This window comes from Chlorocebus sabaeus, chromosome 9 (genome assembly GCF_047675955.1).
Source record: "Chlorocebus sabaeus isolate Y175 chromosome 9, mChlSab1.0.hap1, whole genome shotgun sequence".
NCBI classification, from domain to species: domain Eukaryota; kingdom Metazoa; phylum Chordata; class Mammalia; order Primates; family Cercopithecidae; genus Chlorocebus; species Chlorocebus sabaeus.
The window spans coordinates 135,939,760-135,963,451 of record NC_132912.1 but is presented as its reverse complement, the minus strand read 5'-3'; the positions used below and the strand labels follow the sequence as shown (position 1 = coordinate 135,963,451).

The window sequence follows — 23,692 nt, the reverse complement described above, 5'->3', positions numbered from 1 at the left end:
GAGTAGCTGGGACTACAGGTGTGTGCCACTTCATCCTGGCTGCATCACAACTTTTAATAACTGGCTTACAAAGAGGAACTTTAGGCTAAAACAACTAGTGTGCCAAAAGAACCACTATTTATTTTTGAGAGCAAAAGCTGCAGGTGGTATAAGTCAAGTCTACCAAAAGCTAATTTTGTAACCCAAATGCTGCCTGTTGAATAATATTCAGCCATTAAAACAAGTTTTGGAAGCTGCTTTGAAAGTCTTTATTGATGTTAAAGGCAGTCTCAAGAAAACTTATGCTTTCACACCTTCCTAGATAAATACATGTGTTTAAAGAGCTGGAAAGGGCCAAAAGTGATTCTCAACCTGGACGGCACATCAGAATCACCTGGTTCCATTAAAAAACCACAACCCAGGCTGCCCAGGCCACAGCCCCGACCAATCACCTCAGAATTGCTGGAGATGAGACGCAGGCTGCCCAGGCCACAGCCCCGACCAATCACATCAGAATTGCTGGAGATGAGACACAGGCTACCCAGGCCACAGCCCTGACCAATCACATCAGAATTGCTGGAGATGAGGCGCAGGCTACCCAGGCCACAGCCCCGACCAATCGCATCAGAATTGCTGGAGATGAGACACAGGCTACCCAGGCCACAGCCCCGACCAATCGCATCAGAATTGCTGGAGATGAGGCGCAGGCTACCCAGGCCACAGCCCCGACCAATCACATCAGAATTGCTGGAGATGAGGCGCAGGCTACCCAGGCCACAGCCCCGACCAATCGCATCAGAATTGCTGGAGATGAGGCGCAGGCTACCCAGGCCACAGCCCCGACCAATCACATCAGAATTGCTGGAGATGAGGCGCAGGCTACCCAGGCCACAGCCCCGACCAATCACATCAGAATTGCTGGAGATGAGGCGCAGGCTACCCAGGCCACAGCCCCGACCAATCACATCAGAATTGCTGGAGATGAGACGCAGGCTACCCAGGCCACAGCCCCGACCAATCACATCAGAATTGCTGGAGATGAGGCGCAGGCTACCCAGGCCACAGCCCCGACCAATCGCATCAGAATTGCTGGAGATGAGGCGCAGGCTACCCAGGCCACAGCCCCGACCAATCACATCAGAATTGCTGGAGATGAGGCGCAGGCTACCCAGGCCACAGCCCCGACCAATCGCATCAGAATTGCTGGAGATGAGACCCAGGCTGCCCAGGCCACAGCCCCGACCAATCGCATCAGAATTGCTGGAGATGAGGCGCAGGCTACCCAGGCCACAGCCCTGACCAATCATATCAGAATTGCTGGAGATGAGAGGCAGGCATAGGGTGTCCTAGTTTTTGTTTTTACCTCTCAGGTGATTCCAATGTGCAGTCTAAGTAGAGAATGACTGACCTAAGCCATAGGCTCCCAGGGATCATCTAACCATGTCCCTCATGACCCTTCCAGTAAATGGATAGAGGAGACACTTCAATTCCACTTCCATTTAGAAAGAACATAACGAGCCAATCACAGCCAAAACCCTTTCCTCTACCTGAACTCAGGAATGCTCCAGAAAAGGTATCACTAAACTCAGTGCAATCTGTATGAGGAGTTCAGGAGAACTCAGCACCTCATATGCCTACAGATCTGAATGTTTAATAAAGCTCCATCTCTAAGGCATGACTAGAGTTGCATCTGAAGCATTTTCCATACTATAAATGAGTAACCACTCCTAAGAGGATATATGCATATGGCCAATAAGCAGACAAAACCATGTTCACCATCATTAGTCATCAGAGAAACACAAATCAAAACCACAACGAGATACCACATCACAGCCACTAGGATGGCTATAATAAAAAAGACAGTAACAAGTGTTGTCAAGGCTGTGGATATATGGGAGCCCTCAGACATTACTGGTGTAAAATAGTACATATACCTTGTTAAACAGTCTGGCAATTCCTCAAAATGTTAAACATAGAGTTACCATATGACCTAGCAATTATATACTCCTGAAAACAGGTATTCAAACTTGTACACAGACATTCAAATCAACATTGTTTATAAGAGCCAACAGGTAGAAACCCAATGTTCACCAACAGATGGATAAACAAAACGGGATATAGTCATACAATGAAATATTATTCAGTCAAAACAAGGGATGAAGTACTGATACACGCTCCAACCTGGATGAACCTTGAAAACACTATGCTGAGTGAAAGAAGGCAGGATATTGCATGAGTCCATTTATACAGAATGCCCACAATACACAAATCTGTACAGACTTTCTGTAGAAAGTAGATTAGTAGTTGGCGGGGGCTGGGAGAATGGAGACCGACTGCTAATGGGTACGGGTTTCTTTTGGGTTTGATGAAAAGTTCTAAAATGAAATAGTGGTAGTAGATGCACAACTCTGAATATACCAACAACCACTGGATTGTACAACTTCAAAAGAGTGAATTTTATGTGACTCACAATTCCGTTAAAAAAGAGTATGTTTACAGTTCCAGAACCAACTGCGTATATAATATGCTAAAAATCTTGTGTCTTCCCTACATTGTAAAGGCACAATTAAGCAGTTAGCCAGCTGCTCACTACAATGAGATCACATTGTAGCCAACAGTGAATCAGTGTTTGCAGTTAAAAAGATTCTCAAATATATTATTTCCTTGACTCACATAGTTCCCCTAAGAAAAAGATGTTAACAATCATTGCCCTTTAAAGATGAGTAAATACGTTCAGAGAGATTAAATATGGAAGAGTTTCTCAGGTTAAGTTGCAGTGAAATGGCAGACTAACCTCCCACCTCCACGTCTTTCTCACTTTACTGCTCTGCCTAGAACAGGAAAACAGGAACTGGGTGGGAAGAACCTTAGACATCATCTAGGCCATGCATTCTCTCTTTTCTCTCTCTCTTTTTTTTTTTTTTTTTTTTTTGAGACAGGGTCTTGCTCTGTCACCCAGCCTGGAGTGCAGCAGTGGTGCAGTGCTGTGATCACAGTAGGCCATTTATTCTCAACAGAGGCGATATCACCTCCAAGGAAGCCACAACTAATTCTCAGCAGGGAGACATTACAAATCGTAGACATTACAGGATTTGTGACTCTCCAAAACTCAACCCTACCCAACACTCTTATTCCTTAGTGTTGAATTTCTCTCTGAGTATCCTATAAGTAGCACTGATGTGTAGTTCATGGAAGATACATGAAATGTGTGCAAGATCAGTGCTACAAAACTATGGCGAATAGATGGCTTGTGTCAACAAATGACCCAAGTATTTTTTGAGCGTGTCCTGCCTGTGGCAACACAAAATCTCTCTCACGAACCAGTCTATCTCAATTCCACAGCATATACAGGAAAGAACAACAAAAGACTACCCAGAGGATTAAAGTCTATGCCACGGTAGGTTGACATTGAAAACCCTAAAGAGCAGGTAGAAAAATAAGCAAGGGCACTGGTAAGTTTCTATTAGGTTGGTGCAAAAGTGATTGCGGTTTTTGCTATTTCTTAGGACACTACTTAGTGTCCTATAACACATCACTCATACTCCCATAGTGCCTGTCCCAAATCTATTTAAAAGATAACTCACTGAGAAACACGTGAACTGGATATTAGTAAAGCCCATACCGTCAAACTACGGACACATGGCTCACTAAAGGCTTACTCTGATTGAAAGATGCTCGACACATACTGTGATTAAAGGGGTTTATAAAAACCTGTCAATCACTCAGGAAAAAAATAAAAGATCACTACCTGACCCCTACATAAAAACTGCAGATTGATCAGAGACTTCAATTTTTTAATGATATTTTAAAAGAAAGAAACATATTCTTAAATGTTTGTTTGATGTCATTCTATTAAAACTTAAAGTAGTAAAAGTATAAACTCTTTTATAGAAGATGCAGCATCCATCACTCAATTCCAGGAGGTCCCGATCTTCAGGGCCCACCCCTTCCTATCACTTCCTCCCCCCCTTTGGAATCCTGATTCTTAATTTTGTAAGGGGGGCCCAAAATCCTCTGCCATGCTACTCAGGACAAACTGAGTTTTTTACTTTTTTTTCCAGCATGCTGAAGAAAATAAATGTTAATATTAGGCAAGGAGGTGACCGTAATTATAAGTTTTATTAACACATGACACAATGATTTAAAAGGATTATATCTTAAGTCTTATATAATTTAAAATTACTTTTTAATAATAAAATGGTAGTTGAAAACATTTATCCTTACAAAGAAGCAATCACTTAATCCTCCTTCAAATGGGAAAAATAGTATATATCAAAATGTCATACATACCTGGTGACCTTGACCATCTTTGGGTTGTACTGCCTGACCAAGGAAAGCAAAGTTTGCATTGTTTTGCCAGTGTCAATAATATCCTTTCAAAAAAGAAGACATTGCATACCTTTAAATTCAGAGTCACTATAGAAACATAAAGTACCAAAACCCCCATGTATAACTGCAATACTGCCATTGTTTTCAGTGCAGTGATTCTCACCAAAATTCACACTGAGATATTCTGGAATCTACAAATCATCGTCCCTCAGCAAACAGTAAGAATGCCTATCCCCAGGACTGGATTTTGTAGGCACAGAGGTCAATGACAGCAAATTTCAATATATACAGGCACATTTTATTAGGTCCTTCGTCATAAAAAGTATTTTAGATTTTTTTCCCATAAATTCAAAGTAGAGACTCTCTCCTTCCAGCTCTCCAATATAGGTGGCTAACAGAGTACACTTTGAGAAACACTGCTTGATACCATTTTTAAAGGCACCCAAATTAATAAGGCTATAAAATGACTTTACATAACAGTGAATCTCAGCTTTTCAGTCAAAAGTAGGACATTAAACAAACCCAGCTGTGTTAGGGAAAAGATTTTTTAAACCATAACCCTCATGCTTTTCAATAAAATACTCTTTAAAAATGGAAGAAAGCAGTGTGAGCCATCAGAAATACCATGTCTGCAGACTTGGGAAAAATGCAGATTTCTGGGCTGTGGCAGGTGGAATTCTGATGGCTCTAAAAATTCCTGCCTTTTTTAGGGAAAAAAAGACTTTACGGGGGGTTCTGTTTGTTTGTTTGTCTGTTTTTAAGTAGGACATTACTCTAAACAAACCTATCTCTGTTAGGGAAAATATTCCTGCCTCTCAAAATTTCTGCCTCTTTTAGGGATGAAAGACAAAAGAAAGAAAAGGAAGGAAGGAGGGAAGGAAGGAAGGAAGAAAGGAAGGAAGGAAGGAAGGAAGGAAGGAAGGAAGGAAGGAAGGAAGGAAGGAGGGAGGGAGGGAGGGAGGGAGGGAAGGAAGGAAGGAAGGAAGGAAGGAAGGAGGGAAGGAAGGAACGAAGGAAGGAAGGAAGGAAGGAAGGAAAATATTCCTGTCTCCTGGTGTACACAGTCAGAAGAGTTCCCTCCCCTGGAATGTGACCAGGATCTGTGAAAATAGTGGGAGAGCTGCTCCTGTGACTAGGTGATGTGGCAGACTAGAGCAGGATGCTCCTGATGCTTTTGAAGAAGTCATTTACCATGTTGTGAGAGTGTCATGGGCTGGCACATGAGCCTTTAAGTAGCTGAGAGCAACCCCTGGCCAGCAGTCGGTGAGAAAATGGGCCCTCAGTCCTACAATCACAAGGAACTAAATTCTGCCAACCACCTGAATGAACATGGACAAGGATCGTGAGTCCCTTGATTCAACTTGATGAGCCCCCGAGCAGAGGACACAGCTAACCTGTACTAGGAAAGTATAAAACACATGCATGGGAATGATACATTTCAGCTTTAAGGATAATTGTCACACTTCTGGGAACGAAGGGAAAGAAATGTATTAAGACCTTCAGTTTCTATAAAAAGTAAGATCAGAAGCAAATATGACAAAATGTTAATACTTTGTGGTGGGTGCTTATGTATTGAGCATTCCCTTTGTTCTGAGTTCAAAATACTTCATAATTAAAAGTAAATGCAGGCCAGGCACAGTGGCTCATGCCTATAATCCCAGCACTTTGGGAAGCTGAAGTGTGAGGATGGCTTGAGGCCAGGAGTTTGAGACCAGCCTGGTCAACATGGCAAAAGTCTCTACTAAAAAAAAAAAAAAATGAAAATGTCAGGGATGGTGTCTCACACCTGTAATCCCAGGACTTTGGGAGGTCAAGGCGAGTGGATCACGAGGTCAGGAGTTCGAGACCAGCCTGACCAATATGGTGAAACCCCATCTCTACTAAAAATACAAAAATTAGCTGGGCGTGGTGGCGCACACTTATAATCCCAGCTACTCAGGAGGCTGAGGTAGGGGAATTACTTGCACCTGGGAGGCAGAGGTTGCAGTGAGCCGTGATTGTGCCACTGCACTCCAGCCTGGGAGACAGAGGAAGACTGCGTCTCAAAACAAAAACAAACAGCAACAAAAAACATATATATAAGCCCTGGAATGTTTTGAGCTTTGGGGGTGGATCTCCCAGGAAATGTGTTTTATGGCACCGCCGCCTCTCGTCACCCACCCCGAGGTGTGGTGGGCCTGGACAGATAGCTTGACTGACGGCCAGGCTGGTGAAGCCAAACCTGCCACTCAGGAAGGGGACCCAGACCTTCTCCAGACAGAGTTCAAATCTGAGGACTCCCTTCTTTGGGCCTCAATTTCCCCACCTGAATTCCAAGAACCCTTCTAGCTCCTACACTCTGGGCCAAGCTTTTCCTCTGAGCCCCAGTCAGCCTAGAGGACCAGGGCTACATCTTCCTTGGACAGAGACCCACCATAGGGGCAGAAGGAGGTAGGGGTGGGGGTAGGCAAGGTTCCTGAAGGGAGGTGGAGCTGTCATCAGAGATGGTGTCCGCAGGCAGTGGGTGTGTTGTGGCTCTGCTACTACTTGCTGAGGACCCTGTGCCATTTCTTTCCCCACTCTGGACCTCAGTTTCCCTATCTGTTCTATGGAGATGAGATGCCTGCCTACGTATATGGGGACTTGGAAGTGTGTGGGGAGTTGCAGTGTTTCTTAGGTGTGGTCCTGGGGCAGCCTGCACCACCCCATAGAAATTTCCAGGCCCCACCCTAGGCTCACAGGACCAGAATCTCCGGGAATGAAGCCTGGGAACTTACATTTACACAGGCATCCAGGTGATTCTGACATGATTCAAAAACCACTAATAGTATGTGGCAAGTTCTTCATAAACGGTAAATTCATAACTGCCTTTTACTAAACATAAATCTTACCTTTCCTTCCTCAGTGAGGGACACACACTCCAGCTGAAAGTCACTGTGCCTTTCCAGGTGCAGAATGTGACCTTTCCAATAAGATTCTGTTAACTGTTGCTTTCTGTAGTTTGTATTCCAAAACAAGGGGAATAGCTTTCCATTTTTTCAATATAAATGATGAAGTCGGATATGCTTTTTCAAACTGGACACACACTCACACAGTTTAGAATTTCAGCTACGGCTTCCTCTCAAATTATCAGCCCATTTCTGCCAGGGAGCAGTTTTTCCAAACAAGAACCTGGACAGAGGCTGGTGGGGCCCCCTCCTCATCAGAATCACTAGATCATGACTGACTCCTAGAGGCGACTTCTCTGCTTAACTGTCATCCCGTGGGCTGGGATGTGACCCCCAAAGCTGCAGCAGAAGCTTCCGCCCATCCTGGGCCCCCCTGCCATCTGTGGGGAAAGGGCCTGTCCTTGTCTTCTGGGCCCAGCCGGCCTCACAGGCATTCCGCAGATTCCAGGCGAAGCATGTGCTGTGCTTGGCTGGGCTCTTCTGTGCCCCTTTTTGGGGTGAGGCAGAGTGCATTCCAGCCCCCAGCATCCCTGCCGTTTATTCCCACCCCTCATCCCCACCCCCATACACACTCACAAGTACAAACACAGGCACAGTCACGGACACACACCGCCCTGGACAGCACCATTTCCAGCCTCGGCAGGGCAGTCTCCTTACAGGGAAGTTAATGAGGCACCAAAAAAGGCCCAGGGGACAGGGAGAACCTCTGTCGAGAAGAGGCTCCTAGACCCGGTTCTGCCTCTACTTGCTGTGGGTCCTTTAGAAAGTTGCTTCCCATCTTTGGTCTCAGTTTCCTCAGCTGAGAAATGGGGGGTTGGGCCAAATGGTCTAAGGTTCTGGGAACCCCTAAGTCAGAGCCTGTAGCTGGTGATCAAGATGAAGGACAGGACCTCAGGGTCAGCCGAATGCCTGAAAGGCAGGACAGGCCCAAGGGTGAGCAACCTGAGCACATCAGGTGGGCTCAGAGCTGGTGCATGATCCCCACAGCCTGCAGAGCTGCCCTGGACTCGGGAGCCTGCTCACACCAGCCCGGTGGGACTTCAGAGATGTGGGGTCCAGCCTTTGCTACTATTGCAGGGCTGGGGCCTGGGAGCTGCAGATTCTGTCCCCACAGCTGCCTTAGACATGCCAGATGGGCTGGGGCAAGACACACCCCTCTCTATGAGATGACCAGTCAGTCCAAGTAGATGCACTAATGAAGGGCTGTGGGATGGACCCAGCTGTAGCCTGGGGCCACAGTCAGGCTTCCAGGGTACTCGAGCAGCTGGGCTCTGGGGTAGTAGCCCCAGGTATGAGAGGCAGGACTCAGAATCTAGGCCGAGCCTCCACAGGAAGGACATGTAACTGACTCCTGAGCCTGACGAGTCAGGCAGCCCCTCACCAGCATCCCCAACCCCACCTCTCCAGCCCCCTGATTCCCTGACACTCATGTCCGCCCCCTGCCCCAGCAGTTTCCTCTGCTCACGCTCATCTCTTTTCCTGCTCCCAGGCTCGCCTGATCACATGTTCTTCACTCTCCTCTGAGTCTCCCTCTTTCCAAGCCGCCTCCACTCTACTTGACACATTCTCCCTTAAGACACCAGAGTACACAAGCTCCAGTCCCTGCACCTCACCTTTACTCCCAGACATGGGAGGGAGATGACACAAAGAACCAAACGCCACTTGGCAAGAGATCTGGGGTATGCAGAGGGGCAGATCTGAGGCTGTGGAAGCTCCAGGAGCTCCCTGCAGGAGGCTGCATTTCAGCTGGCTATTGAGTGTGGCTCTGAGCTGAGAACTCTCCTTGAAGCTCCAGACCAGGAGCCACCTGCCAGCTGGACCCTCCATTTGGTGTCTCCGAGAAACCTTGCACTCTGTGGGTCTAACTCTGAACCCAGAACATCCCCCCATCTCAGTCCTGTCTCTTCATACGGAAAGCACCACCTCAGACCCAGTTGTGCACCAAACCCACACTTGAGTCAGGGGCTCCTGCCCTTCACTGTGAACGCTCTAGATAAGCCAGTGCCGAGGGGGAAAGAGCTCTGAATGTCAAACCATGAGTTTCAACTCCACCTCCAGCTCTGAGAGCTGTGGGCAGGGAAGAGACCTAGTCCAGTGTGCTGTAGAAAGACCAGTCTGCCACTGTATGGCACATGGATGGTGGGGACAGAGTGCGGGTGGAGAGACCAGAAGGTGGACAGGGCAGGGGAGGCAGGGACGTGGCTGTAGCTGTGGAAATGGGAGGACAGACAGGACTTGGTAATTACTTGGATGAACCAAGGCAGGAGTCTGAAAGAGACACCCAATTTTGTATCAGATGTGTGGAGCGTGGGATGCTGTTCATTGATTGAGGGAGGAGGAGGAGGAAGAGGTGTGGCATGGGAGGAGGTAGCTGAGCTCTGTCATGAATGTCATTTGAAGTCCCCAGGGAGAGCCAGGCCTGTCAGCTCCTTCACTGCTTCAGCTGGCCCTCGGGGTGCCTGTGCTCCCTGGCCCTCTTGGCTCCCGCTTCATAGCTGTCAGCTGCAGTGGGGGACAGCTGCTCAAGGACCCAGGATGTCTGTGTGTTTAGCCAGGGGACTGCCACATGGCCCATGCCAAGCAGAAGCTGATGGACGACCCTCTGAACAAAACCCGTTACAACAACCTGATCCGCCCAGCCACCAGCTCCTCACAGCTCATCTCCATCGAGACGGAGCTCTCCCTGGCCCAGTGCATCAGTTGGTAGGTGCAGAGGACACCTGTGGCTCAGGCTCAGGTGAAGAGGCAGCTCATGCCCAAGCCCCCGGCAATCAGTGTCCAGAGGAATGAAATGACTAGAGTTGACTTAGACTCACCAATGCATGGCGGGGAGGCTGGAGGAGGGTCCATGAGGTTTATAGGTGTCCAATATTTAATGCGGTCATGGTTTTGTTAAAGAAGAAACGAGGGTGGGAGCGGGATCACCACTGGCCAGGCAGCCAATGGGCCTGCATAGACTCTGCTCCGCTGAGTCTCCAGCACGACCATAAGCTTCTCCTCCTCATCCTCCCAGCCCCACCCTACTCTGTCCCCCAGCTTGCTCAGCAGGTGACCTTACAGGCTCCCTACTTGTTGGGGGAAATAAGAACCAGACTGGGGGAACTGATGGGTACAGAGGCCCAGGTGTAGGGGCAGGACCCCAGGCAGTGCAGCCTCTACTGAGCCAGGAGGGTGAGGGTCTGGAGAGTGGGCATGGCTGCTGCAGGCATGGAAAGGAGGCGCAGGTGGCGGCACTCCCAGGGACCATCGTCAGGGTCTCCATATGTGGGTGTGTGCGGAGGTGGGTGCTGAGGGAGGAGGTGCGGGGAATTTCTCATCTTCTCTCCACTGCCTCTGAGTTGGAGATGTCAGAGGGAGCCATGGCCCACTATAAACTAACACAATGTCCCCACCCACAGGGTTAGAAGCCCTCCCCTGGAAGCGGCTCTGAGGGGAGCAGTCACATGTGGAGAGTGCAGGGCGCTGTGTCCAGCCAGGGGAAGGAGGTCACCAAGGGGGTTGACCCTCCTCTGGCCAGGTGGCTGCCTTCTGACACAGCAGCCTCTCTCTCTAGCACGGTGGCCCCCACACACCCAGCCTGTCAAACCTACAGCCCTCAAGAAGGCTTTGGCCAGATTAATGAACAGCTCCCTCTCCCAGGAGGAAGCACAGCTGAAGGATGTGGAGGGCAGTAGAGTTGTGTATGCTCCGCCCCTCTCGCCACAGTCGGACCAGAAAGAAGGGGGCTTTCAGCCAGGCTCACCCAGGCTGGGGTCTGAGTGTCACTGACCAGTGACTGGCTTCTTGCTTAACGGGTCAGCCCAACTGCTCCTGTGCAGCTGCCACCCTAGTGAGGGTGAACCAGCAGGCAAGTGACATGTCTGATAGTTTGGGGATACAGGAAAGATTAGGCTGTGGGCTGCGCCAGGAAGGGGTGTTTATTTTCAGGGTTTATCTACTGACTTGACAAGGGAGGGTTATAGGTACAACCAGTTTAAAGATGGAAATTTTGAGAGAGCAGACAGAGACTTAGTGCTGGGTAAGGCAAGCAGGCTTGTCAAAGCAGCTCTTTTGGGGAGACCAGAATCCTGTACCAATGTCGTCAGCAGGTTCATCAGCTGCTGGGGGAGTGCCGGACAGGGTTAAAGCACAGGAGAACTTTCAGGATGATAGGAATGTTCTATATCTTCAAAGGAGGTGGGATACATGGGTAATGCATTTGTTGAAATTCATCAAAATATACACCAGATCTGTGCATTTCACTGAAGATAAATTAACCTCAAATTAAAAACATTTTTTAAAAGAGAGATGGGCCAGACGCAGTGACTCATGCCTGTAATCCCAGCAATTTGGGAGGCCAAGGCGGGTAGATCACCTGAGTCAGGAGCTCGAGACCAGCCTGGAAAACATGGTTCAATCCTGTCTTTATTAAAAATACAAAAATTAGCCAGGCATGGGGACACAGGCCTGTAGTCCCAGCTACTCGGGAGACTGAGGCAGGAGAATTGCTTCAACCCAGTAGGCGGAGGTTACAGTGAGCAGAGATCACACCAGTGTACTGAAGCCTGGAAAACAGAGCGAGACTCCATCTCAAAAGAAAAAAAAAAAAAAGACAGATGAAGGTTTTCAACTTTCACTAAAGGCAGAGTAGCTTGTTATAGATTAGCCTCTCCACAAAAACAGTTAGAGAAACTGGACAAAAATGTGCCCCCACCACCAAAACAACTGTTTGAAGGTAATTGGAGACCTCAGTCACGACTTGAGTGACCAGGCCTAGGAGGTGACCCTGATAGTCTGTAGTGCTTTTCCCACATTTGGTGATTGGTTAACAGTAGAGGGCTAAGAGGTTAAGAAACTGAGTCTGAAGTGGTGGTTAAGAGGCTGGAGAGCCTAGCTGAATGTTTGGCACTCACAGGGCTGAAATGACCTAATGAGAATTTGGGTCCCAGTAAGGAGATGGGACCTTGGTGGGAACCCTGGAAGGGTCACCCCTAGCAGTCCAAATGAATAAAAAACAGACCAGCCGTCACAAAAACTAAAACCTGCTTTGAAACAGCTTTATCCCAAACTAGATGAAGGTGATCTGCCCTTACTCCAATTGTGTGCCATAAAGTCAAAGTCAATACTCTCTGGAGGCAGATAAAAGTTTACTAGGAACGCCATAAGAAAAGACAAGACTAAATGAGAAAGAACAAGAAAAAAAAAAAACAATAGAAACATACAAGAAAAAAACCAATAGAAACATACAAGAAAAAAAACAATAGAAACATACATGTAAGTAAGATAAGGAAGAAAGGTTTTTTTTGTTATTTTTATTTTATTTTATTTTATTTTATTTTGGAGAAGGAGTCTCGCTCTGTCACCCAGGCTTGAGTGCAGTGGCACGATCTCAGCCCACTGCAACCTCTGCCTCCCGGGTTCGAGCGATTCTCCTGCCTCAGCCTCCCAAGTAGCTGGGATTACAGGCATGCGCCACCATGCCCGGCTAATTTTTGTATTGGCCAGGCTGGTCTGGAACGCCTGACATCAGGTGGTCCATTCACCTCAGTCTCCCAAATTGGTGGGATTACAGGCATGAACCACTGTGCCTGACCAATATTTTGCCGCAATTTAAAATAAATTAATTTTCTTTTTTTTTTTTTTTTTCAGGTTTGTGCTCAGACTATATTCTAAACAGTCACACGGCGGCTGACTCTTCTCCAGGCCTTGCTGCCGGCTTTTACATGTTTCTTGTTTTTGCCTTCTTGTCACGTGCTCGGTAGATGGCAGCTTCCAGGTGCTCCTAAGGCGCCAGAAAAGAGAGTGAGAAGGCACGGAGGCTGCCAGGTCGTCCCCCTTGGGGCCCCACCCTCATCAAGTCCCTCAACTGGGTCTCCTGCAACTATTTGGGGGCCACCTCGGCCACTGCTTTGCCCTGAGCTTCCTGCTGCTGCAGCTGGGCAGAGCCTCCTTCTCAGAGGCCAGTTGCTGATAGGCGGCCACGTACTGCTGCAGGGGACCCAGGGAATGGTCTGGCTGCTGCTGCAGACTCTGAGGCTATTGGCTCTTCAGCTCCACCTGCAGGATAGGCGTCAGGGTAGGCAGTGGCTGGCTTCCAGATTCTGGGCCCATAAACAGGGTGGCGAGGGCACAGTGGAGCTGTGTTATCTGCCAAGGCACCTGGCCCCTGGCCCCTTCCTCCAGGCCTAAGTGACTGCCTCCCTTGCCTAGAGGCCCATGCCTCCCTCCCCAGCCTCAAATCTCACACCCTTCTTCCCACCATTGAAGCTGTAGGCCACAGACTGGTGGAAAAGCAGAGGGAGCCAACCACCATCTGCTAAGTTGTGGTGAGGTCGTTCTGTATGATCTCCAGGGTTTGCACCCACCTCCGCCTGCTCCCCCAAAGCTCGGCCTTCCGCCCCAGCTCCCCCAGCCTCTCCTCCAGCTCCTGCAGCCTCACCTCCTGCTTCTGCATCTTCTCCTCCTGCTGCCACAGCCTCATTTCCTGCTCCCGCATCTTCTCCTCCTGCCTCTGCATCTTCTCCTCCTTCTCCCGCATCTTCTCCTCCTGCCTCCACATCTTCTCCTCCTGCTCACGTATCTTTTGCTCCTTCTCCCATATCATCTCCTCCTGCTTCCACATCTTCTCCTCCTGCTCCCACATCTTCTTCTCCTGCTCCCGCATCATCGCCTCCTGCCTGCACATCTTCTCCTCCTGCTCCCCTAGCTGCTTCTCTTGCCTCCACATCTTTTCCTCCTGCTCCCCCATCTTCTTCTCCTGCTCCCACAGCTTTTCTTCCTGCTCCCGCACCATCTTCTCCTTCTCCCACAGCTTCTCCTCCTGCTCACACATCTTCTTCTCCTGCTCCCACAGCATATCCTCCTTCTCCCCCAACTTCTCCTCCTGCTCACACATCTTCTCCTCCTGCTCCCACAGCATATCCTCCTTCTCCCCCAGCTTCTCCTCCTGCTCACACATCTTCTCCTCCTGCTTCCGCATTATCTCATCCTGCTCCCGTATTATCTCCTTCTGCTCCCGTATCTTCTCCTCCTGCCTCCACATCTTCTCTTCTTGCTCCTGCCTCTTCTTCTCCTGCTCCCGTATCTTTTCCTCCTGCTTGTGCATCTTCTCCTCCTGCTCCCGTATCTTCTCCTTCTGCTCATGCATATTCTCCACCTGCTCCCGTATCTTCTCCTCCTGATTGTGCATCTTCTCCGCCTGCTCCCGTATCTTCTCCTCCTGATAGTGCATCTTCTCCGCCTGCTCCCGTATCTTCTCCTCCTGATTGTGCATCTTCTCCGCCTGCTCCCGTATCTTCTCCTCCTGATTGTGCATCTTCTCCTCCTGCTCCCGTATCTTCTCCTCCTGATTGTGCATCTTCTCCTCCTGCTCCCGTATCTTCTCCTCCTGATTGTGCATCTTCTCCTCCTGCTCCCGTATCTTCTCCTCCTGATTGTGCATCTTCTCCTCCTGCTCCCGTATCTTCTCCTCCTGATTGTGCATCTTCTCCTCCTGCTCCCGTATCTTCTCCTCCTGATTGTGCATCTTCTCCTCCTGCTCCCGTATCTTCTCCTCCTGATTGTGCATCTTCTCCTCCTGCTCCCGTATCTTCTTCTCCTGCCTCCACATCTTCTCCTCCTGCTCCCACCTCTTCTCTTCTTGCTCCCGTATCTTCTCCTCCTGCTCCTTTATCTTTTCCTCCTGCTTCCACATCTCCTTCTCCTGCTCCTGCCTCTTCTCCTCCTGTTCCCGTATCTTCTCCTCCTGCTCGTGTATCTTCTCTTGCTGCCTCCACATCTTCTCTTCCTGTTGCTGGTACAGGCGGTTCCACAACTTGTTCTCTTCCACCTGGGCTTGGAGCTTCGCTGACACACTCTGAAGCTCCTTACCCAGGTGGTCAGCCTCCTCCTGCAGCTGCTGCTGGAATAGTGAAAGTGTTGGTTTGAACCTCAGAAGGAAACAGACTCATGGGATAGTCATCTAAATGTAATCTATCAAACAATGGTTTTCACCCATGATCCTTTAAAATATATATTTTTAAGCCCTAACTCTGAGATTCTGATTCCCCAGGCAGGGCCCCACTTTTGTAGATTTTTAGTACACTCTAGAGGATTCTATGGCGGGACCAGAACAAGGACCCAAATATTCTAGCTCTTGACTGGAGCCTCCCCATACCCTGCATGATCCCTAGACCATGGTCCCAGCTGGACGGGGATCCCACAACCCCGGGGGCTGTAGCCGCTTGCCTGTGGCAGCAGGAGCTTGGCCTTCTCCAGCTTCCTTTCTAGCTCCTTTACATTGAGCTGGATCTCAGACTTCTCAGATTCTACAAGTCGAAGTTTTTCTTGTAGTTCGGCATTTTTCTCCTTCAGCTCATCATCGGTTATGCTACGACCAGAGGCAGTAGATAAAGGAATGAACGAAGAACAGAAAGGACTGCTTTGGTGATCAACCCTCTGCTTTCACCCCACAACCACAGAACCGTGGCATTGGATGGGACCCCAGGAATTTAAAGCCCCAGGTGGCAGGCCAGAGAGAAGACATGAGTTGCCTGAGGCTACCCCATGAGTCAGTGGCACAGCCAGCACTAGAGCTTCCCTGTGCCCACATGAAAACCTGTATGAGCCTCTCACCATGCTCACCTGTACCCCCACCTCCCAGCACACCCCCCACGCTAAGAGCCCCCAGACCTCCCATCCCACCGTCCCCCATCCTACGTGTTCCTGTACAGTTCCAGACTCAGGGCGTCCCTCTCCTTTGTTAACTCCTCGATGTACTGCAAATAGAGAAAGGTGAAGTCAGGATAGAGCAGGCAGAGGAGCGGCTGGCCGACCAGGAACAACAGCCACCGTGACCACTCCACACACCACTCCCCACTCCCGGTCACACCTGACATGCTCTCAAGGCACTTCCAAGCCCAGGATCTCCTTTGGTTTTCTTTTTTGTTTTGTTTTGTTTCTTTCTTACTTACTTTTTCTTTTTCTTCAGGCAGAGTTTGACTCTTGTTGCCCTGACTGGAGTGCAATGGCGCAATCTCAGCTCACCACAACCTCCGCCTCAGCCTCCCGATTAGCTGGGATTATAGGCATGTGCCACCACACCCGGCTAACTTTGTATTTTTAGTAGAGATGGGGTTTCTCCATGTCCGTCAGTCTAGTCTTGAACTCCCAACCTCAGGTGATCCGCCAGCCTTGGCCTCCCAAAGTGCTGGCATTACAGGCATGAGCCAGAGCACCTGGCCCTCATTTGTTTTTCAAAGAACTCAGTAAAGGTGGAAGGGACAGGGAAAGAAATTGAATTCATAGCTGGCTAGCAGGGGCCCTGAGACATCAGATGGTATTGCTATTGTTCTTACTGTTACTACTACCACTGTTGGAACCTTTACTGACTGCTTCACCAGGCACTGCACTAACAATCCCATTTAATCCTCACAACCTCCATAGGAGACGGTTACCATTATTACCTCTATCGTATAGATGAAAAACATGGGGTATTGAGGGTTAAGTGCTTGCCTAAGATCACGTAGAGCTGGGTTTTCAACACCCAGGTATGTCTGATTCTCTAAGCCCATTCTTTCACTGGGGGTAGGGGCAAAGATAAGAAGGAGGAAATTAATCATTTGTTGACATTTTGAAAGGATGATACATTCGAATCGTCCAAAACTCAAAGTACAGAAGGGAAATATCTCCCCCCAACACTGTTCCTCTCTCCTGAGATGTTTATGAATCTTTACAAACATGTTTATTGTATATTCCCATAATACACACACACACACACACACACATACACAGGCTCCCTCTCTCAACACAAATAATAACGTACTCAAGCTACTCTTCTGTACCTTGATGGTATAAGTATCCTAACTGCCACTTGGGACTTGGCCAAGGCCACAGTCAAATATGGGCAGGGCGGGCACTTGGCCTGCGAGCTCTATGTCCAGTGCTCACTCCCCATGGCGCCCCCCAGCTCACCCACAGCAGCCGACTCAGCCCCCGTCAGCCTCTAACCACCACACACAAAAGCAGCAAGAAATGGCCATGCTGCATTCTGGGCAGGACACTCCATCCTGCAGAAGGGACTTTTAGGCTCACTCCTCCATCTGTGAAGCCGGGTTCCCAGGGGACGGGGCAGGTGGTTGGACTCACCCTGTCAGCCTTCTTCTTCTGTGTAGCAACAGCAGAGAGATCCCGCTCTAAATCTCTTGCAAAGTTCCATGAATCATGCAGGCGGCTGACCAGATGCCTGGACTCTCCTGGAATGACAGACATTCAGATGCGGCCCAAAGGATTCCCCCTAAAGGCCTGTGAAAGTGCCAGGTTGAAGGATGACCGGGTGCCAGATTCCCACCTTCCAACTGCTGGACAGCACGCTGGCTGTAATAGAGTGCCGTCTGAAGCTCCGTTTTCTCACATGTAAGGATTCGTATGGTATGAACCTGGGCCTTTGGGAGAAAAGACAAGCAAGTGCTGAAAGAGAAGCAAAGAAACCTTCTCCAGAGGACAGGAGGGAACTTCACACCTTCCACTCACCTCTAGCTCCCTCCTTAGGGCTTCCTGATGTTGGTGGCTTGCCTTCTTTTCCTATAGAAAGAGGAAGACAGAGCTCTTACTAGGGGGAGGCAGAGATGGCACAGCAAGAGATGCCCCCAGAACGGCACCACTGCCCCAGGACAGGCCCACCCATGGGACCAGGTTATCAGGGACCCTGTGTGGACGGGGTGGGATCCGGGGGGTGAGCCTTCTTCCCCAGGCTGGGAGTGGGCAAGATGAGACTGGGGCCTCTACGGCTGAGTGCCCTCCAAACCCAGCAGTCATGTGAGCAAACAAAGAAATCACGTTACTTCTTCCAGCTGGGCTCGGTTCTGTTGTTTCTGTGGGGAGAGTCAAAGGAAGGTGACCGAGGGTGGCCCCTTCAACTCTATTCCCCAGGCCAGGAAGCGGTAGGCAGGGGCCAGGGATGGATTTTAAAGGTAGTTCTCAGACCCAATGGGAACACGAACTGGTAAACTCTCCTCAACTCCCAAAGTAAAAGGACTTGGGTCCTTGTTGGTTTTTGGCCACAGCCACAGAACTCAAAGTCTGAAACTAGATTCTCTCAAAAAGACAGTCACAGAAACCTTCAGAGATGGAGTGTGAGAAGAGCCCACCCTTCTGCCAGCTTGTGATTTAGAAAGGTGCATTCATTCAACAAACATTGAGTGAGCACATACGGGCCAGGGACGGTTCTTCACAGCGCGGATATAGGACGGAAAAGGCAGATAGGAACCCTTGGTCCCGAGGTTTCCATTCTAGTGGGCCTTTAACTCTCGGGCTCTCAGAGCTAACAGACAACTCTGATACTCTCTAACTCTACCTCAGGAAACGCAAGCCCGAGAAGGAGAGTTTACAGCAGGCCGTGGACTAGGGATTAACATAAAAACAACAATGATAAATCTCATGTAAACTTCACCAATGTAGGTAAAACCACACCACTCCTATTTTACAGATGTGAAAAGAGAGGCCCAAAGAGCTCCAGGAATTTGCCCTATATCATATGCCCAGCAGATGGAGAGGATTCAAACCCAGAATTCTTAAGCAGTACCTGGGAGTTCTTCCACAATCTTAACAATTACCCTCCACCACCCCTTGGGCCCTCTGTCCCCAGGAGCCTGGCCAGCCAAGACTCACATCCTCAGGTGAGTGGCAACCACCAGAAGTGGTTGTCTCAGGGTTAGCACCATTATTTATGTTCTTCTTTTTGGTGTCGCTTGCTCCTGTACCAACACTAGGGTTGGCCTGGGGATGGTAGTCTCTCAACTGTGGAAAGGAAGAGCAGTGATACTCATGAGAACTATAAACTCCTCCAGTCACATCCTGCTTTACAGTTTATACAAAATACTCTTATGCACCATCTGATTTAATGCCACCAACAACTGTAGGAAGTGTTGTCACAATCACTTAGTGACTGAGAGGGATTGATACCATGGCTGAACAGAAGGCAATAATGGAACTTAAACTCAGTCTTCTGACTCTGAGCTCTGGGATTTTGCCACAAATCAGCAGCTGCCAGGGACCAAAACCAGAGGCAAAGGCAGAAAAGCAAATATGACGTAGGCAGGAGCTGTACACCGTGTGGTTTACAGTCATACACCCTCACACGTCTGTTAGTGTGAAGAAGTGCACCACTACCTCTCAAACATTTATATTAATGTATGCTCATGGCAGAAGGCTGCCTTTCTGTGAAATCTGGGAACGTAACACAAAGAGGACAACCCAACCCTCATTTCAGAGAGAAGTCTTGTATATTCTTATGAATTTGTGTGACAGTCACTCCTAAGTACATTAATGTTTTGTCTCTCAGTAGACTCAAAGGAAACTGATGCTTCAGAAAGATGCCCCATATTTATCCTGTGGCACTCGAAGTACCCCAGGTGGAGATGACATGAGGAAGATTCAAGCTGTCAAGTTCAGTTTCCCAAGATCTGTTCCACAGAAGATAGGCAGATCTCACTCCAGCAAGCACTGAGTGAGGGGCACTCTGGTCCCAGAACAATGCAGAATTCAAATCTGAGGTGGAGAACTCAGAAACAATGTTAAAATCTCTCTGGAGAGTAGAAGCCTGGGAGAAAACCAAATCAAACCTGTTCTCCCATTGCCACCCAGAGACACTGTTAACGTGTTGAGCTCATGGGGGACTTGTTGGCTTTTCACACTGTCAATGTCTGTATTAAGGAAGTAAGGCAGCCTGAAACCTCTCTCTCCTAGGTCCCAGGGTCCCCATTCCCCTTCCAGCTGGAAACCTGTGCTGCAACCAGAGGAACCTGAAATGGGCAAAAACACTTAGGGGACTGGGTCCTAAGTCCAGAGACCGGTCTCGTTGCAGTAATGACAGTTCCTAGAGGGACTGCGACATCACTACATTCCACTCCTCGGTGGAGTGGTGGGGGACACGTGAGTGCAATGCCCAAGTTGCCGCTTTGAGATTCGGGAGGGGGGTCACAGGATTGGGACCCAGGTCCTTAGAGACGCAAGCCCAAAGAGCCCAGGGAGGTCAGGCTTGGGGCGGTGGGAGGTGAGGGCCGAGTATGGAGCAGGGAGCCCCAGGAGTCACCTGTCCAAAGTGACTCTGGGGCAACTGGTGGAGGGCAGGTTCTGGGGCACCCAGGTGCTTGGAGACATGAGCCCAAAGACCCCAGGGAGGTCGGGTTTCGGGTAGCAGGAGGTAAGAGTGGACTATGGAGTGGGAAGCCCCAGAAGTCACCAGCTCAAAGTCACCCTGGGGTGACTGGTGAGGGCAGGGGCAGGACTCATGAGGGGGTTGGGCTGGCTCACAAGATTTGGGTGTGGGGAGCCCAGAGGCACTGGGGGAGGGGCAGCCAGGTGTGCCTCAGGAGTGGCACAGACTCTGGCAGCAGTTTGGCTGTCAGAGGGAGCCTGGGGCTGAGTTGGGGTGCTGCAACCTGGTACATTTTACCTTTTCCTTGGCCTTAGCCGATTTTTTCTGTAGGGTTTCTTCGGACATCATGGGATGGGTAGGGCAGTGGGGTTGGGGCCACATCAGCACAGTCCAGGCGAGGACAACTATACACCTCCAGTCACCTGCCACGTAGCTGTGTGACTGAGCCAGAGGAGGCGTAACCAGGGCCACAGTAGAATGCAGAATAGGGGCGTGGCCTTAATGCTTCAAGCTCATTGGTCAATAAGATGCAAGGGAAAGGAGGCGTGGCCAGACAGCAGCGTGTCATGAAGGACCTGTGGTGTCACAAGGAAAGCCGCCATGCAACTGCTGTCCCCGCCCACTCCAGGAGAGGGGCGGGGCTGGCTTTCACTTTAAAAACTTTAAAACTGTATAACCTCAATTGAGGTACAAATCCTATTAAAATGGAAACTTATAATGTGCTTGATGATTGATAAAGACTATATTATCCTATATTTCAATAAGATAAATAATCACAATGATTTCTCTTTTTTGGAAAAACTTTCTCTTATTCTCCTATATTATTGTTAAGGTTTTATTAAACAAACAAACAAAAAAAAAACAAGAAACCTGTCTAACATCTTTAAAAACACAAAGCTTTAGAGCCAGGTGTGGCGGCTCATGCCTGTAATCCCAGCACTTTGGGAGGCTGGGGTGGGTGGATCACCTGAGTTCAGGAATTCAAGGCCAGCTTGACCAACATGATGAAACCCTGTCTCCATTAAAAATACACAACTAGCTGGGCATGGTGGCAGGTACCTGTAATCCCAGCTACTTGGGTGGTTAGGCAGGAGAATCCCTTGAACCTGGTAGGCGGAGGTTGCAGTGAGCCAAAATCATGCCACTGCACTTCAGCCTGGGCTACAGAACGAGACTTTTTCTCTAAATACATATATACTTACACACATGCATACCTACCTACACACACACACACACACACACACACACAGAAAGTTTTCCATTTAATAAGCACTCAAAGGTCTTTACAAGTTTAAAACAAATACAGGACCCTTCTAAAGTAAGGCTAAATGCTAAGTGATGTGGGAGAGAAAAGGACATAAATAACGCCGACTCTCCTGAGGTTAATCACTAAATCCTATTTTTCTAGAATCACCTGGCCTCTCTAAGCCCTGAAAATGAAACTGAATTTCTCACTTGATACTTGGCTGTGACTTGCAATCATGAAAACCAAGAACTGTGTTCTGTCACTGTGTAGTGCTTGCTACCTGGGATCAAGGGTTGACTTTTTCATGATTTGCTCCATTACCTGTGTGCTTCTTATCCCAAACTAAGCTTTTTTCTAAAGTTCTACGATTTATAGTTTTACTGTATTACTTCTTGCTTTTCAATGGATACAAAGCAGAGTCCTGCTAGGCACATTTTGTATACCTGCAAAGATGCAAAACTAAACAGTTCCCTCTGTTCAATATTAAAACAAAAGTCCTGTAAACCTCAGATGGTGAGTGTAATACTTCAGCACTAGCATGAAAGTCTCAAATACAAAAAAATACCAAGAACACTCCTAGCAAACAAAAGTAAGCTCTTGGCCGGGAGCAGTAGTTCACTCCTGTCTTCCCAGCATATTGGCAAGCCAAGGTGGGGTAAGTCAGGAGTTCAAGACCAGCCTGCGCAGCATAGCGAATTCCATCTCTGCAAAAAATTTAAAAATTAGCTGGGCATGGCGGCACACACCTGTAGTCCTAGAACTACTTGGGAGGCTGAGGTGGGAAAATCGCTTGAGCCCAGGAGTTTGAGGCTGCAGTAGCTATGATCATGCCATTGCACTCCAGTTGGGGAGACAGAGTGAGATCTAGATATTACATTCTGTCCTGCTCCTATTTACACTAAAATCACTAAGTTAAAATATTTTCATTCAGCAGGATAATAATTAAGTGAAATTTGACTTTGGTGCTTTGCTAGCAAAAAATAAATAAATAAAGTGAAATGACAAATTACTTACCGGGAGAAAGTCTTTGTAACCTCAATGACAGATAAAAGGTTTATATCCTTAGCCTATAAAGAAATCTTTAAAATTACTCAGAAAAAATATGAATGATTTCCAGCAGGAAATGGGCAATGGAGAAACCGGCACTTCCCACTAGAAGAAAAATGGTCAATGAGCATATGAAAAGGATTCAAAAGCACTAGAAATCAAAGAAATGTAATGAAAACAATGAGATGTTCTGCTTAAAGACCAGCAGAAATGACAAACGGCAGGTGGAACCTGGAGCTCCGTCCCTGTTTGTGGGAGTGTAAACTCAACAATTTTCCTGCAGGATAATTTGATCATTTCTTTTAAAAATCCTAAAACTGTTTTATATTATTTTCCTCTAGAAATTCTACATCTATGAATTTGGTGCAAAAATCCTTACTCAAGTCCATTAAAATGTATATGGAAGGAAATTCACTCTGGGGTGGCAACGATTCACTTAACATACATGCAGTTATTAAAAATGATGATGCCAGGATATATTTCTCCCATAGAAACATGCTGAAAATATAGTCAGCGACAAAAGTCCACGTATTATGATTCTACTTCGTTAAAATGTTTCTAGGCACAAAAAGTGTAAAAAGCAACAAACCAGAATGTGTTGAGCGGCAAAATTAAAGATTTTTCTTTATATTTTGTCATCCAAATTCTTACAAAAAGAATGTGATTTCCTTTATAATCAGGGAGAAGAGTTGTTTTCATTTATTTATACTTACATTTCTTTTTGTTTTCTTCTTTTTTCTTCTGTATGCATCCCATGTAGGCTAGAGAGCTTAAATCCCTGCTTCTTGAGGGAAATCAGCCCATTTTCAGGGCGTGCAGTATGCAAAGCTGCCCCATCTACCCTTTATTTTTTATTTTTATTATTTATTTATTTATTTATTTACATATTTATTTAGAGATGGAGTCTTTCTCTGTTGCCCAGGCTGGAGTGCAGTGGTGCATCTCAGCTCACTGCAACCTCCATCTCCCAAGTTCAAGCGATTCCCCTGGCTCAGCCTCCCGAGTAGCTGGGAATACAGGCACACACCACCATGCCCAGCTAATTTTTGT

At 48.2% G+C, this 23,692-nt stretch overlaps 1 protein-coding gene across 2 annotated transcripts in view; it reads right to left on the bottom strand.

The window, feature by feature from the left end:
- LOC140712438 (uncharacterized) overlaps positions 1 to 23,692 on the bottom strand; it is a 46,698-nt gene that overhangs the window by 18,149 nt on the left and 4,857 nt on the right. The window contains exons 5-13 of one of the 2 annotated variants that reach the window (XM_073019494.1): positions 20,647 to 20,924; positions 18,861 to 18,989; positions 17,724 to 17,774; positions 17,542 to 17,635; positions 17,340 to 17,446; positions 15,912 to 15,970; positions 15,441 to 15,582; positions 13,654 to 15,111; positions 12,824 to 12,996 (exon numbers count right to left, since the gene is read on the bottom strand). In XM_073019494.1, coding sequence (XP_072875595.1) covers positions 12,934 to 12,996; positions 13,654 to 15,111; positions 15,441 to 15,582; positions 15,912 to 15,970; positions 17,340 to 17,446; positions 17,542 to 17,635; positions 17,724 to 17,774; positions 18,861 to 18,989; positions 20,647 to 20,730 — 2,187 coding nt within the window. In that variant the 5' untranslated portion in view covers positions 20,731 to 20,924 and the 3' untranslated portion in view covers positions 12,824 to 12,933. Of the gene's footprint in view, positions 1 to 12,823; positions 12,997 to 13,618; positions 15,112 to 15,440; positions 15,583 to 15,911; positions 15,971 to 17,339; positions 17,447 to 17,541; positions 17,636 to 17,723; positions 17,775 to 18,860; positions 18,990 to 20,646; positions 20,925 to 23,692 lie in introns of those variants that run through there. The other variant, XM_073019493.1, reaches the window with a different exon arrangement.